Source organism: Cricetulus griseus, chromosome 2 (assembly GCF_003668045.3).
Source record: "Cricetulus griseus strain 17A/GY chromosome 2, alternate assembly CriGri-PICRH-1.0, whole genome shotgun sequence".
Taxonomy (NCBI): domain Eukaryota; kingdom Metazoa; phylum Chordata; class Mammalia; order Rodentia; family Cricetidae; genus Cricetulus; species Cricetulus griseus.
In genome coordinates, this window is record NC_048595.1 from 354,681,900 (window position 1) to 354,694,526 (window position 12,627).

The 12,627-nt window shown below is 35.8% G+C and overlaps 1 protein-coding gene across 3 annotated transcripts in view; it reads left to right on the forward strand.

Annotated features, from left to right (window-relative positions):
• Positions 1-12,348, forward strand: part of Cdh18 (cadherin 18) — a 250,111-nt gene extending 237,763 nt beyond the window's left edge. Inside the window, exons 10-11 of one of the 3 annotated variants that reach the window (XM_027400035.2) lie at positions 5,310-5,561; positions 11,637-12,348. In XM_027400035.2, coding sequence (XP_027255836.2) covers positions 5,310-5,561; positions 11,637-12,127 — 743 coding nt within the window. In that variant the 3' untranslated portion in view covers positions 12,128-12,348. Of the gene's footprint in view, positions 1-5,309; positions 5,562-11,636 lie in introns of those variants that run through there. The other 2 variants (XM_035439153.1, XM_035439154.1) reach the window with 2 other exon arrangements.
• The last annotated feature ends 279 nt before the right edge of the window (positions 12,349-12,627 follow it).

Below are 12,627 nucleotides of genomic sequence, written 5' to 3' on the forward strand. Positions count from 1 at the left end.
ACTTTGATGATCACCCTCCCAGAGGAGTGGATGGAGGGTAGGATTGGGGGTTGCTGAGGGGAATGGGAATACAGGAGGGAGAGGGAACTGGAAATGGTATGTAAAATAAGATTTTTTTATTTTAAATAAAAATTAATAACAAATTATTTAAATTAAAAGGGAAATAATGGCTTGTTTGGGAACATTTTAAATTGTATTAAATGAAAATTTTAAACAGATCTTTCATATGGAATGATTTCTGTCCTGACTTCGTAGCTTTTTATGTAGCTTCCGATGCTCTTTCTTTCAAATTTCACAGTGCATTGGTATTGCAATGCAGTTACTTTGTTTGAGACACAGGAGAAACCTTGGGAGCTTTTCAGGGCTTATTTTATATTTCTTTAGCATTGTCAGCTGCAAAGCAGTCAATATCCCCATAGTTTTATTTTTGGCCTTCAAATAAGAACTCGCAGCTGGTGCTGTAATGTGCTTAATTTCTCCATCGAGCATAAACATTTAAAATTCTGTTTTTATCCACGGGGTTTCAAGAAAACATTTAGTGATTTCTCCCATTCCTAAACAAAATAATGCACACATAATCGCCCCTAAGTTACAAACCAAGCATCAGACATTCTCTAATGGATGTGGCAGCCACTGTGCCCCGCTGAGTCACTTAACTCCTGTCAACAAGGAGCTGGGACATGTTTTTATTCTACTGTGGCTCTCTTTCCCCTACCAGTCAAGTCTCAGGGTCACCAGCTACTAACATTTATCTGGCTTCACTAGATAGAACTGCGCTGTCCTCTCACTATGGACTTATAGAGCATATATGCTACAAAGTTGAACAGTGTGTACACCATTGGACCCCCGAGTAGGAACATATGAATTTCTCCTGGAGCAAGGAGACTTATCAGATATTTTGGTAACCATAGAAAGACACGCTTTTGTTCTCTCTGAAGGTTTCAAGCATTGCTGATTTTTTTGTGTTGCTTTTATGCAATTGTTTTCATCCCCTTCTGCCTCCTTGGTTTGCTAACCCACACTGTCTCTCACTTTTTCTCACCCACTCACAATGAGAACAAAAGGAAAGCTGACTCATGTGCTCTAAGAAAACAAAAACTTAAGGAAAAAATAATCACCAAATAAACAAAAAATAAAAATTCTGTTTTTAGCATTCCATGCATGATGCTTTGGTATCTTCAAGACATAGTCAGCCCAGTTTTTGCTTCATAGGCATTGCACAGATGCTGTAGGAGCAATCTGACTCAATATCTTCATGAATGCCAGTGAGCAATTCAACAAATGTTTTAATTATATTCATTTAAATAAAAAATACAATCTTATGTTACATACCAATACCAGTGCCCCCTCCCGCTCATCCTCCCATCCTCCCATCCTCCTATTCTCCCCACAATTCCCCCACCCCACACCCCATCCATTCTTCAAGGAGGATGATGCCTCCCATGGAGGCCCTCCCCCTATATCTAGGCTGAGAGAGTATTCCTCTATATGGAGTGGGCTCCCAAAGTCCATTCATGCACTAGGGATAAATACCGATCCAATAGCAGCGGCCCCATAGACTTCCCAGACCTCCTAACTGACACCCACATTCAGGGGTCTTGTTTCAGTCCTATGCTGGTTTCCCAGCTGTCAGTCTGGAGTCTGTGAGCTGTATTTCAACAAATATAAAGTGTAGAAATATGTATTCACCAAAACGGACAAAAGAGTTTCTTCCGGTATTAAGCATCCATAAGTGACTAAAGATGTTTTTCTTCTGCAATGACTCATCTTAATCATAATTTTAATGCTAAATAGAATTCCCTGTAAAGTTACTTTCACCCCTATTCCTACCATTATATCATTATACCATATTTATGGATTATTCAGTGCTCAGTGTTTGGGTTTTAAGTTTCAACACACAACAGCCCTGTACTAAACTACCTCCATTTTTTATCCTCATTTCCTTTTGAGACATATCTGTCAAAATAATTCATGAAGATTCACCTGACAATGACACAGGCTGGCTATGAGCCTCCACATTCCTTGCTGCCTTCTCAGTGCCAGCATAAACTGGCATTCACTCACCTGCCAGCTAATATTTTATTTTACCCATCTCCTAAATTAATACTCATGTTTCTGAATAACATGATATCCATTTTTGATTCATATATAGCTATATTTTCTTCAAGGTGGTTTGTATATAGTGCTGTTTATGCATATAACCCTTCTGTAAAATTGTCAAAAAGGATGAAAGAGTTTTCAAAGATTGTTACCAAAACGTTGATACAATCTTCTGCCTTTTTTTTTTTTTTGCAAGAAAGATGTTTTCTTCACGAGAGTGGTAAAGCAGCCAGACAAAAAATAGAAAAAAAAAAAAAACCTCAGAAATGCTACTTTATTTTATAACAAAATTTTATTGACTTTCTATCCCATGAAAGCTTTATCTATAAGTCACATGAATAAAGTATAGCAAATACTACATAATTTTCTCACAATTATTTACAAAATAAAATAAAATTATTAGATTGTTGTGTTCATTTGCAATTTAAAGGTTCACGAAGAAGAACGTGGCAGATGGTCAAAGGGATGGCATTATAGGTTGCAAATGAGAACATACTGACATGTTGGACGGTAGTTTGGTGTTTTGGCAGACAGACAAGTGAGGCCACAGGATGCTTGAAGAGACAGAATCTGGGGTTGAAACACTAAGATTGTATCATTTTTTTTTGAAGGAGAAGGTAAGAGATAAAGGAGGAGTGATTCTTCACCAGATAGTCTAGCAGGTTATGCTATGGACAGAGTGCACCTTAGGTTAGTCCGTTTGGGATTTTATTTTATAATCCATGACATTATAATAAGAAGCTAATAGCAGACAAGCTCCTACTGAGTAGAGTTCATATCAAAACATACTATGTAAGTGAAACTTCACAGGAAACTCAGACAAAATTGTTTCATGGGTGGCCTCTAAGTGTTAAATTATGAATGTTGCCTTGAAATTATGACAGTTGCCTTGAACCGGGGGACACTGATAATGTAAAATCCTTGCCTGTTTGTCTGCCTGGATGAGGCAGTACTTCTCAGCTAGCTTCACATAAATATGGAAGAAAACCTAAACATGAACTCTAATTAGTGGCACACTGCTGAGAATCTCAAAAGTTTCTGTTGTGGTGTGGGTTTTAGGAAGATTGTTTCTACCTTCTGTTGTACTGTCCTTTGTATAAAAAATATCTTTTAGACTTCATTATAAATCAAAGAATCCATTGAAATGCCTAGGAGTCTGTATATATTGCTTTTTACCTTCAAGAACATATGGTTTTCATACTTTCTAAGATATGTTGGAAATTAAAATGGATTTTTACTAGCCACTGAAAATGTTTTAAAGCATGTCTCTTAATTTTAAGTCGATTTAATTTACTAAAAGTAGTCAGATATTAGGCTTTACTATGTGGGATTTTCTTTTAAAAGTATAGAAGCATGATGTTGATAAAATTAACTCAATAAATTATATCCAAACTCTATGGCCAATAGCAATTCTGTATTCTTCTATTCTGTAACCTTCTATCATTACTGAAACAGAGGTTGAAAGACAGTCTTCAATTCAACAATATATTTTATTATAAATATATTCATGAAATATCCCACAAAATTATCCATTAAAAACTTTCCTGGCACTACGTAACTCCATAAATAAACTATTATATTTGATATTATTGCATTTTAAAGGCTTTGCATTTCACTCTTTTTAAGTTGTCACAGTATTTTAAAATTTCCACATAAAATTTTATATCTGTACTTATTCCTCTAATAGACTTACATATTCATTGCTGAAAAAGAAATTAGTTTGTATAATGAATAAAATTATACTATTTTGAAGAAGTAAAGCAGATGTGTTGGTATTTCTGCACTGAAATGATAGTGCAGGTACTGCAAATACAGTCACCTTAATTACGTTCTGAAAGAAATGTACCAGTTTCTGCAATTATTCAGAAACATTCTGCTCATCTAAATCTGTACCTGATATGGGTCTCCTTGCTTTCTAAAAATTCTTTGTCATATTTTTCCTAAATATTTATTATCATATTAGATGAGATGCTCTACACTCATAGTATTGGGTTCAATGCCACTTTTAAAATATTAGACATAATTTGTGTGTGATATTTTAATGTTTTAAATGAAGACATTAATCAACATTATCTATACGTGTATAGTGAATGTTTTAAGATTTATGTTTATTTGATTGCTCTATATTCTCTTTATATCTCCCTCTATATCTGGCTATCATCTCTATTTATTTAGCCATCTATGTACATATTTTCTGCCATTTAACACATACCTTAATTTATAAGTTTGCATGTTTATTTTTCAACTTTGATGTTCATTCCTGATATTTACAGTTTGTTGCTCAAATACAGTGAGTGTTGTACAAGTATTACTTTGAGGTTGCACTGAAGTATAGTGTGCTTCGTCAGGAGCTTGTTATTCTGCTCTGCTCAGCCTTTCTAAGTGAGAGACTATTGCTTCTTAAAATGTCTTGTCTTTTCAAAAGTTAGATCCTTAGCTGAAAAAATAAAAGTTTTATATCACCATTTCATAAAGCTTCTATTAAAAAAAACTCAAAGTACTGTAAAATATCTTTGATTTCTTTTATTATTAATCACAATTAACTGCAAGTGCAGTGTTTATCCTCTTCAAAAGTGAAAACTACCAGGTGGTTGTGGCACACAGGGTCCACAGCTAGGTAAGATCACTAATATTTCCCCACTACTGCCTCCTTAGCACCTTCCATCAGCATATAAGACAGTGTGGGAGAAGTTCAGGTTAAATTTTTGCTTGGTTCCTTGGTATTCTCTATAAAGATGTGGTCTCTTCATCAAGTGTCTTGCTGTCTTGTTTTGTTGTACCTTCAAGATCAATGGAAGTAGAGTGACCTGAATAGTTTGTTAAAAGTATAGAAACTTCTGTCCAATTCTTGCTACCCCATTCTTTCTGTTTTGGAAGTTTCCTATGGCTCTATACTGGCTTCATGCCATTTTCACATTTTAATTGCTTCAGCTTCTTTGTCTTCTATGTCCAAAATTGTTATTGTTTTACCTTCTTCTGTGTTATGCCACTCTATTCCTTTCCCTGGAGTGAGGTCTATTAAGTTTTCGAATATGTTTCTCAATCTGGGGACCAATATTTGCTATTCATTGAATAATTGCCCCCTCATGTTGTAGTGTCCATTTTATAAGCAGAAAAAAAACACACCCCTGTTGTATCCATTAAAGGAAATGTGAATCTTTAATGGCAGATTTACTAAGTCTATTTTGTTTTGCTTATGTCTATCATAGATAACACAGCCAGCATTCTGACAAGGCGGAGGAGATTTAGTCGAACTATGCAGGATGTGTATTATCTGCCCATTATGATCTCTGATGGTGGAATCCCCTCTCTCAGCAGCAGCAGCACCCTCACCATCAGGGTTTGTGCATGCGAGAGAGATGGGCGTGTGCGGACCTGCCATGCAGAAGCCTTCCTGTCCTCCGCTGGTTTGAGCACAGGAGCCCTAATCGCTATTCTTCTCTGTGTTCTCATTCTCCTTGGTAAGTGCCACAATTGTGATAAGTATGACAACTTTGTGAAGCAATTGCAGAATAAGGAATGCATACATGGTTAAGAAACATGACATCGTGGATTCTCTTGTAATGAACTTTCATGATGCTAATTTTAGGAATTTTTTGATATGGTATTCTTCAGCATAACTTGAGTCAAATGAAAGAAAAATTCCCAGTGGGAATATTTGGGTAAAAATCAAATAACCTTGGATACTTAGATATTTGAGTGAGTCTGCTGGTATCAAGGAGGACTGAACCTTGCTGAGGATACCCTGAGCCTTGATGAACTTTGAGAACTAGAAAACACTTTGTGCAAGGGAGATAGCAAAAGAATGCACTCAGGTAGGAAAGACCAGGAATGACTTGGATGCAAGCATATTGAGATTGGAAAGGAAGGGAGATGTGAGCAGGGAAAAGTAAAGAAGTCAGGAAAAAAAAAAGGAAAAAGAAATAAAGAAAGGTGGGAAGGAAGGAAGGAAGGAAGGAAGGAAGAAAGAAAGGAAGGACGAAAGAAAGAAAGAAGGAAAGAAAGAAGGAAGGAAGGAAGGAAGGAAGGAAGGAAGGAAGGAAGAAAGGAAGGAAGGAAGGAAGGAAGGAGGAACTGAGGGAGAGAAAGAAAATCAGTAACAGTGTTATGAAAGTCAAAAGAGAAAATTGTGACAGAGAAAACAGATGAATGTATTATACAACAGGTCCACTGAGAATATCTGGAGCAGCTTAGAGGTTAAAAAATTTTACTCAAAAATATTGATCACATTCAGCTACATGGCAAATGGTGTCTTAGTGCATTATAGTAAGACCTTATTCATGGTAGCAAGACTGGCTGTATTAAGCATTTCTGTTTAGTCTTTTACAGTAATACATAGAAGAGAAGAGAGGAGGGAAAATCAGACCTTTCCAATTTTTTTCATATGTATATTGTAAAATTGCTAATTTTTTTAGGCATTGAAATGTGTCTTTAAAAAATTAAAACACACACACACAAACACAACGAAAAATAGGAGAATACAGCAATGGCACCAATGGAAAGCTAGGGATCTTCTATTGCTCTAGAGCATGGCATGTTAGAGAATCAAATTTCAATGTTAATATAAATTCTTCCCAAAGCCTTGTTATAAAAGAGAGATCATTTGGGGAGTCATGCTTTCTTCACTTTCATTTTTTATTTTTTGCCATATAACCATGATCACGTCTTAAGATAAATACTCTGTAGTGGTTGGAGTGTTTTGATTTTCAGGAAATTTTGGAATAAATTATGTTTTCACATTTTTATTATTTTACATAATCTTTTATTTCATAAAAATATTTTAATAATACTCTGTTAACATATTTTATTCTTTAAGATAACTAATTGTACACTTACACATTTTGTAATATGCTCCAGAAGAATGAACAAGCTATTTGAAATGTTTATATCTAAAATAAAATGTTTTCAAACTTTTTGATAAATACTGTTGAATTATAATCCATGTTATTGTTAAATAATCATCAATTTTAACTTATACTTTTTATTGAATTATTGTCATTCATAAAATAACACTAGGCACTCCATAACAAGGTCACTAGACAGACTTTAGTCATCTATATAATTAAAATTAATTTCTAATTACTCTGACTTTTCATTGGAAGATATGAGTAACACCCGGGTAGAGTAAAATTTTCTTTATGATCCAAAATTCTAATATTCAATCTTTCAAGCTAATTTAACTGTGAAATTAATATCCTAATATTGAATATTGTGGTTTTATGTTTATGAAAATGTAAGGCACTATATAAACCAAGTTCCAGTTTGATCAATAATTAATTATGAGCTGAGTGTCCCTTCCTTTCAGATTCTCTCTGTGTCTGAACAAATGAAAATGACATGTCAGCTCAGAGGACGTTAATATGATCTGCCAAATTTCATGACACTTATGTCTATGGAATTATAAATTAACTTGCTTTAACATCTGATTATATCCTATTTATATCATACTGATCACCAGAAAGTGTTTATCATCCACAAAGACCAGTTTTAAATGGTGCACATACATGTTTTTTAGTAAGGTCACTCTCTATTTTCTTCAAATTTTGATTTTTAATTATTTTAAATAAATAATTTTGATCATTTTCATAAACTATTGCTGGATCATATTCTTTTCCATCCCTAAATTCCTCTTAGATTTCTCAGCCTCCTATGCATCCAACTTCATGATCTGTGTCTGTCTCTCTGTCTGTCTGTCTGTCTGTCTGTCTGTCTGTCTCACTCTCTTTTTTATTGGGTGCAGTTTTTAAAGACATATTTCATGGAATGAGTCAGAGAACATAAAGTGTTGGACCTTATGATAATGTAGAGTTCACTACTTGAATTAGGGGCTCCCCAATCCGTCTCAGGTGTCTGTCATTAAAATTTCTACCTCATTCTCATTTGCCAGAAACACTTAGGAAATCTTCCTAGCCTTCATCTTGTCACAATGACCCATTTAGCAACTGGTAAAAACTTCTGACAACTTTTGTGTCTCCAAGGTCACGTGAGAGCACATGATTTTGCTGTGACCCCTGCTCAGATTGCTCCATGATCTTGAATATGAATAAATAGAGATTACGATAGATTATGAGATATGAGAAACATGATGAACTGAGAATGACATAAAGAGGGAGGCAGAAGCTGAGGAGAGCAAAAAGAAAGTGAGAAAGAGAGGAAGGCTGAGCAGTTACTGCCAATCTGTTCTCAATTAAATAATCATGAGAGACTCTTCGTATCGAAGTTGGAAGTTTTTCCATGAAAACCACCATGACCAGAGGCTGCCAATAACATTTGTGGAGCTAATCAAAATAATCACTATGATTGCGCTACTTCATTTCTACTGGTTTCAATATCAAGATATTTTTGGCATATAAACAGACATTTTGAGTTAAACACATCTGTGATGTTATGTATTTGCTGGGAGTGTGCTGTGATTCAACATACAATAAAAGCAAATGCCAGCCACAAAGGGCGTATGTATAACTCTAGAAACCCCTGAGCAGTCCAAATATGGGGATGATAAATAATTGGTAGGAAAAATAATCTGAAAAACCCCTTAAAAATATAGTTACCTAAACTTGTGTTTCCCGGGAGTGAAATTAATAAATGAAGCAGAACAGGTTTGTTTGAATTTTTGTTTATTAAAATATAGTAGCAGGGAGGCCAAAAATTGGTTAAGTGCTTCACAGTATTTGTTGCTATTAGAGAGGACTGAGTTCAATTTCTAGCACCTGTTGGTTCACAACTATGCTTATGACTAGTTCTGGGTGATCCAACACCTTCTTATGGCCACTGAAGGCACTGTATAAAAGTGGCGCACAAATCTCCATGCTTTCAAAATATCTATACTCATAAATGACACTAGATAGATAGTTTTAAACTATGTAATACTGGGGTCTGAAGGCAGCAGCATGTGTACAAAATGTAGCTGGTGCCCACAAAGTGCAGAGTTCAGGTTCCAGCACCACATAGAGCAGGCATGGAAGAACATATCTGGAAGCTCAGCAGTTCTGAGAAGAGACTAGGAAGTTCATAAATTCAAGGTCCTCCTATGCTACATAGCAAGTTTGTCAAGGCTTGAACACCATCAAAACATGTCGCAAAATTACTTAAGTAACAATCATACCAATCACCTCAAATTCTTTGTAACTTTGAAACTCAGAGAGATAAAAGAAATCTAAGGATAAAGTATTAAAGAATAGTACCATTTGAAAAGTACAGGAATCATCTATATTCTATGCTAGGTTATACAATTAAACTCTACTTTCAAATATCCCAGGATGATTTATAATTGTAAACCAAGAAGGCAAGTATATAAAATTTATGGTATATATAATATATATAAAATTATAAAATTAGGGATGGCTTATTATAAAATGGCATACTCATATTACATACATTATTTCAAAGACTGGGTGGATTTTTTTAATATTGTAATTCGGTTTCCAAGTTTTCAACAAGTTATTTGCCTCTTTAATGTCGCCACATATTATGTTCATTCAAGTTCTTAAAATGATGTTCTTTTTTTCATGGGATTTGATGGATAGGTTTAGTTACAGTTGCAAGCACTCCAAATGTTCTCAAGAACAATTGGAAGTACAGTACTAATAGTAAACCAGAAATGATTTTGTAGGAAAACTTAACAATAATGTTCTTAGAAAGGCTATTTATACCACAAGGAGTCTCCAAACACATTTTCTTGTTCACCTCCACTAAGATTCTTTGTGAAGAATTTACTTAAAGTCACCTGCTGCAAGAATAACTGTTAGACAAATATGCATGGAAACAACCAGGAGCTAGTCTGTTTATATCAGTTATCCTCTCTGAGTTATCAAAGTAGCAAAGAAGCCTGTAACTAAAGAGATAATGTCATACAAAAATAAGCAGCCCCCCCATTTCACTCTGAAAATTATCTTGGTTTTTACTGTGATGTGTGTATATATTTGATACCGGAGTCATGGGTTACTAGCAGATAATCCTTTCATATATTATAACCATTTATTTAAGGTTTAAATAATAACTACTATTTAGATTTTAAAGAAACACACATCTTGAGGATGTGGAAAGGTGGCCTAGTAATTAAAGGGTACTTGCTCTGCTTGCAGAGAACACAGGTTTACTTTCCAGCATCCATGTAACCCATAACAGGCATCCCATCACTGTCTTCTGCTCTCCATGGGCCACAGGCACCCATGCAGTTCACTTACATGCATGTAGGAATAGCACTTATACACATAAAATTAAAATAAGCAAGTTGAAACAAGACGCATCAGGAATATTTTTTAAACTTTTGCCAAGCAGACACATAGAAGAAATCACAACTTAAGAAACATAGTATTATCTTCCACCTTTCACAATGTAAATGTAAGACACATACATATTGAAGTATTTACATTATGAAGACTACAAATGATCTCCCAAGTCTGTAATAGTGTTGATTATATCTTCCTTTTTTGTGTGCATGCATGCTTTCTATAACAAATTTTAACTAAAATCTCCTTTCTTTTTGCAAAAGTGTAAGGCATAAAACTCTGAGAAATGACCAAAGCCAAGAGCCAAGGTTTCTTTCTATGACTTTATCCAGTGCTGGCAGAGTTAGTAACTACTGTTGGTGAGGGACCCTGAGGCACAGTCTAGTTTTTCATGTGCTTGAATATGTGAGGATATGCATAACATGTGTACATAATGTCTAGATCAAGGAGTGGGGAGATTTTACTACAAATACCATTTTCTTTGGGACTTGACATCATTACCCATTCTCTCAGTTCTTCTTCCTAGCATCTTTTTCAATAAATCTGCTGGCTGTTTCATTATTTTTCTCTTATTCTCTGCTTCTTCATTCTGTGTATGTGTAGAACCAAAGCTCTGCTGCTCTGAGGAATATGTAAGTTATAATAATATTGCAAATTTGCCGGGCGTTGGTGGCGCACGCCTTTAATCCCAGCACTCAGGAGGCAGTCAGGTGGATCTCTGTGAGTTTGAGACCAGCCTGGTCTACAAGAGCTAGTTCCAGGACAGCCTTCAAAGCCACAGAGAAACCCTGTCTCCAAAAACCAAAAAAAAAAAAAAAGAATATTGCAAAGTGAACAATAAGTTGTACATAAAGTAAAAGTATTATTTCAGCTTTATAGGAAAGTTTCAGATTTACCTATATTATAGAAATAATTTCTGCCTTCTGCATATTTATACAAAATAATTATTCGTGAATTATAAACACAGGGTTTTTTCCAGTCAAAGATTTCTTTCTATCACACTAGACAATGAATGGTTACTGCCAATACTACAACCAGTGTCAAGACACAGACACAGCAAAAGAGAACATGACAATGTCATACAATTGGCAAATCTACAATGTTTTTTTGAGGTTATCAGTTTAGACATTCTCTGAAGTATCTGAACATCTGAAGGCTCATTCAGTAGTGTGCAGATCAAGGTTGTGCTGCAATGCAGCTCTAACTCAAGACCGTGTAGGACACAGCAACTGGAAAATGCTGAAACCTAAAGTCCAAGCATTGTCTATTCTTCTCTAATGTCATCCTTTTTCCATTTTTCTCCAGCCATTGTGGTCCTTTTTATCACTCTGAGGCGCAGCAAGAAAGAGCCCTTGATCATTTCGGAGGAGGATGTGCGGGAGAACGTGGTCACCTATGATGATGAGGGAGGAGGGGAAGAAGACACCGAGGCGTTCGACATCACAGCCTTGAGGAATCCTGCTGCTGCAGAGGAGTTCAAGTACCGCAGAGACATTCGACCAGAAGTGCAGCTCACTCCCAGACACCAGACATTGTCCACCTTGGATAGTATAGATGTTCAGGAGTTTATTAAGCAGAGACTGGCAGAAGCAGACCTGGATCCCAGTGTGCCCCCTTATGACTCTCTTCAGACTTATGCCTATGAAGGTCAGAGGTCAGAAGCTGGATCTATCAGCTCACTGGACTCAGCCACCACGCAATCAGACCAGGATTATCACTTCCTGGGAGACTGGGGGCCGGAGTTTAAGAAGTTAGCAGAACTCTATGGAGAGATGGAGTCTGAAAGAACAACTTAGGCGGTCAATTTTTGTTTGTTTGTTTGTTTGTTTGTTTGTTTGTTTTTTGGAGCTTTGTAGAATTTGCTTCCTGGCCAAGTGGAGATCTGACCTCAATATGACAAGGAAGTCGAGCAGAAACAGTACTTGGAACTGAGCAAGCTGTACACAGCTCCTGTAGAAACAAGTGCCCTTTTTATGATCAAAAGTGGGTTGTTTAATTGGAAGCAAGTAAAATATAAACAAAAAATACAGAGAAAAAGCTATTGTTCCTTGTGTATATTTTAAAATGCTCAATAAAGTCTATGGTACTGTTTAATTAAGAATACCCGAACTAAGCCAAACAAAGAATACTTATTTCACTATGTTGTGATTTCTTTTTCCTAAAGCAAAATTTAAAAGAGGGGGGCTTAATATCACTATCAGATCCCTGTAGGGTAACATGTTTCCCACAGAAACATACAGAGGTAGTCACGCCTCCTTTGCTTCTTTTCTGGGCGGACCTTTGAGACTCCTGGTCT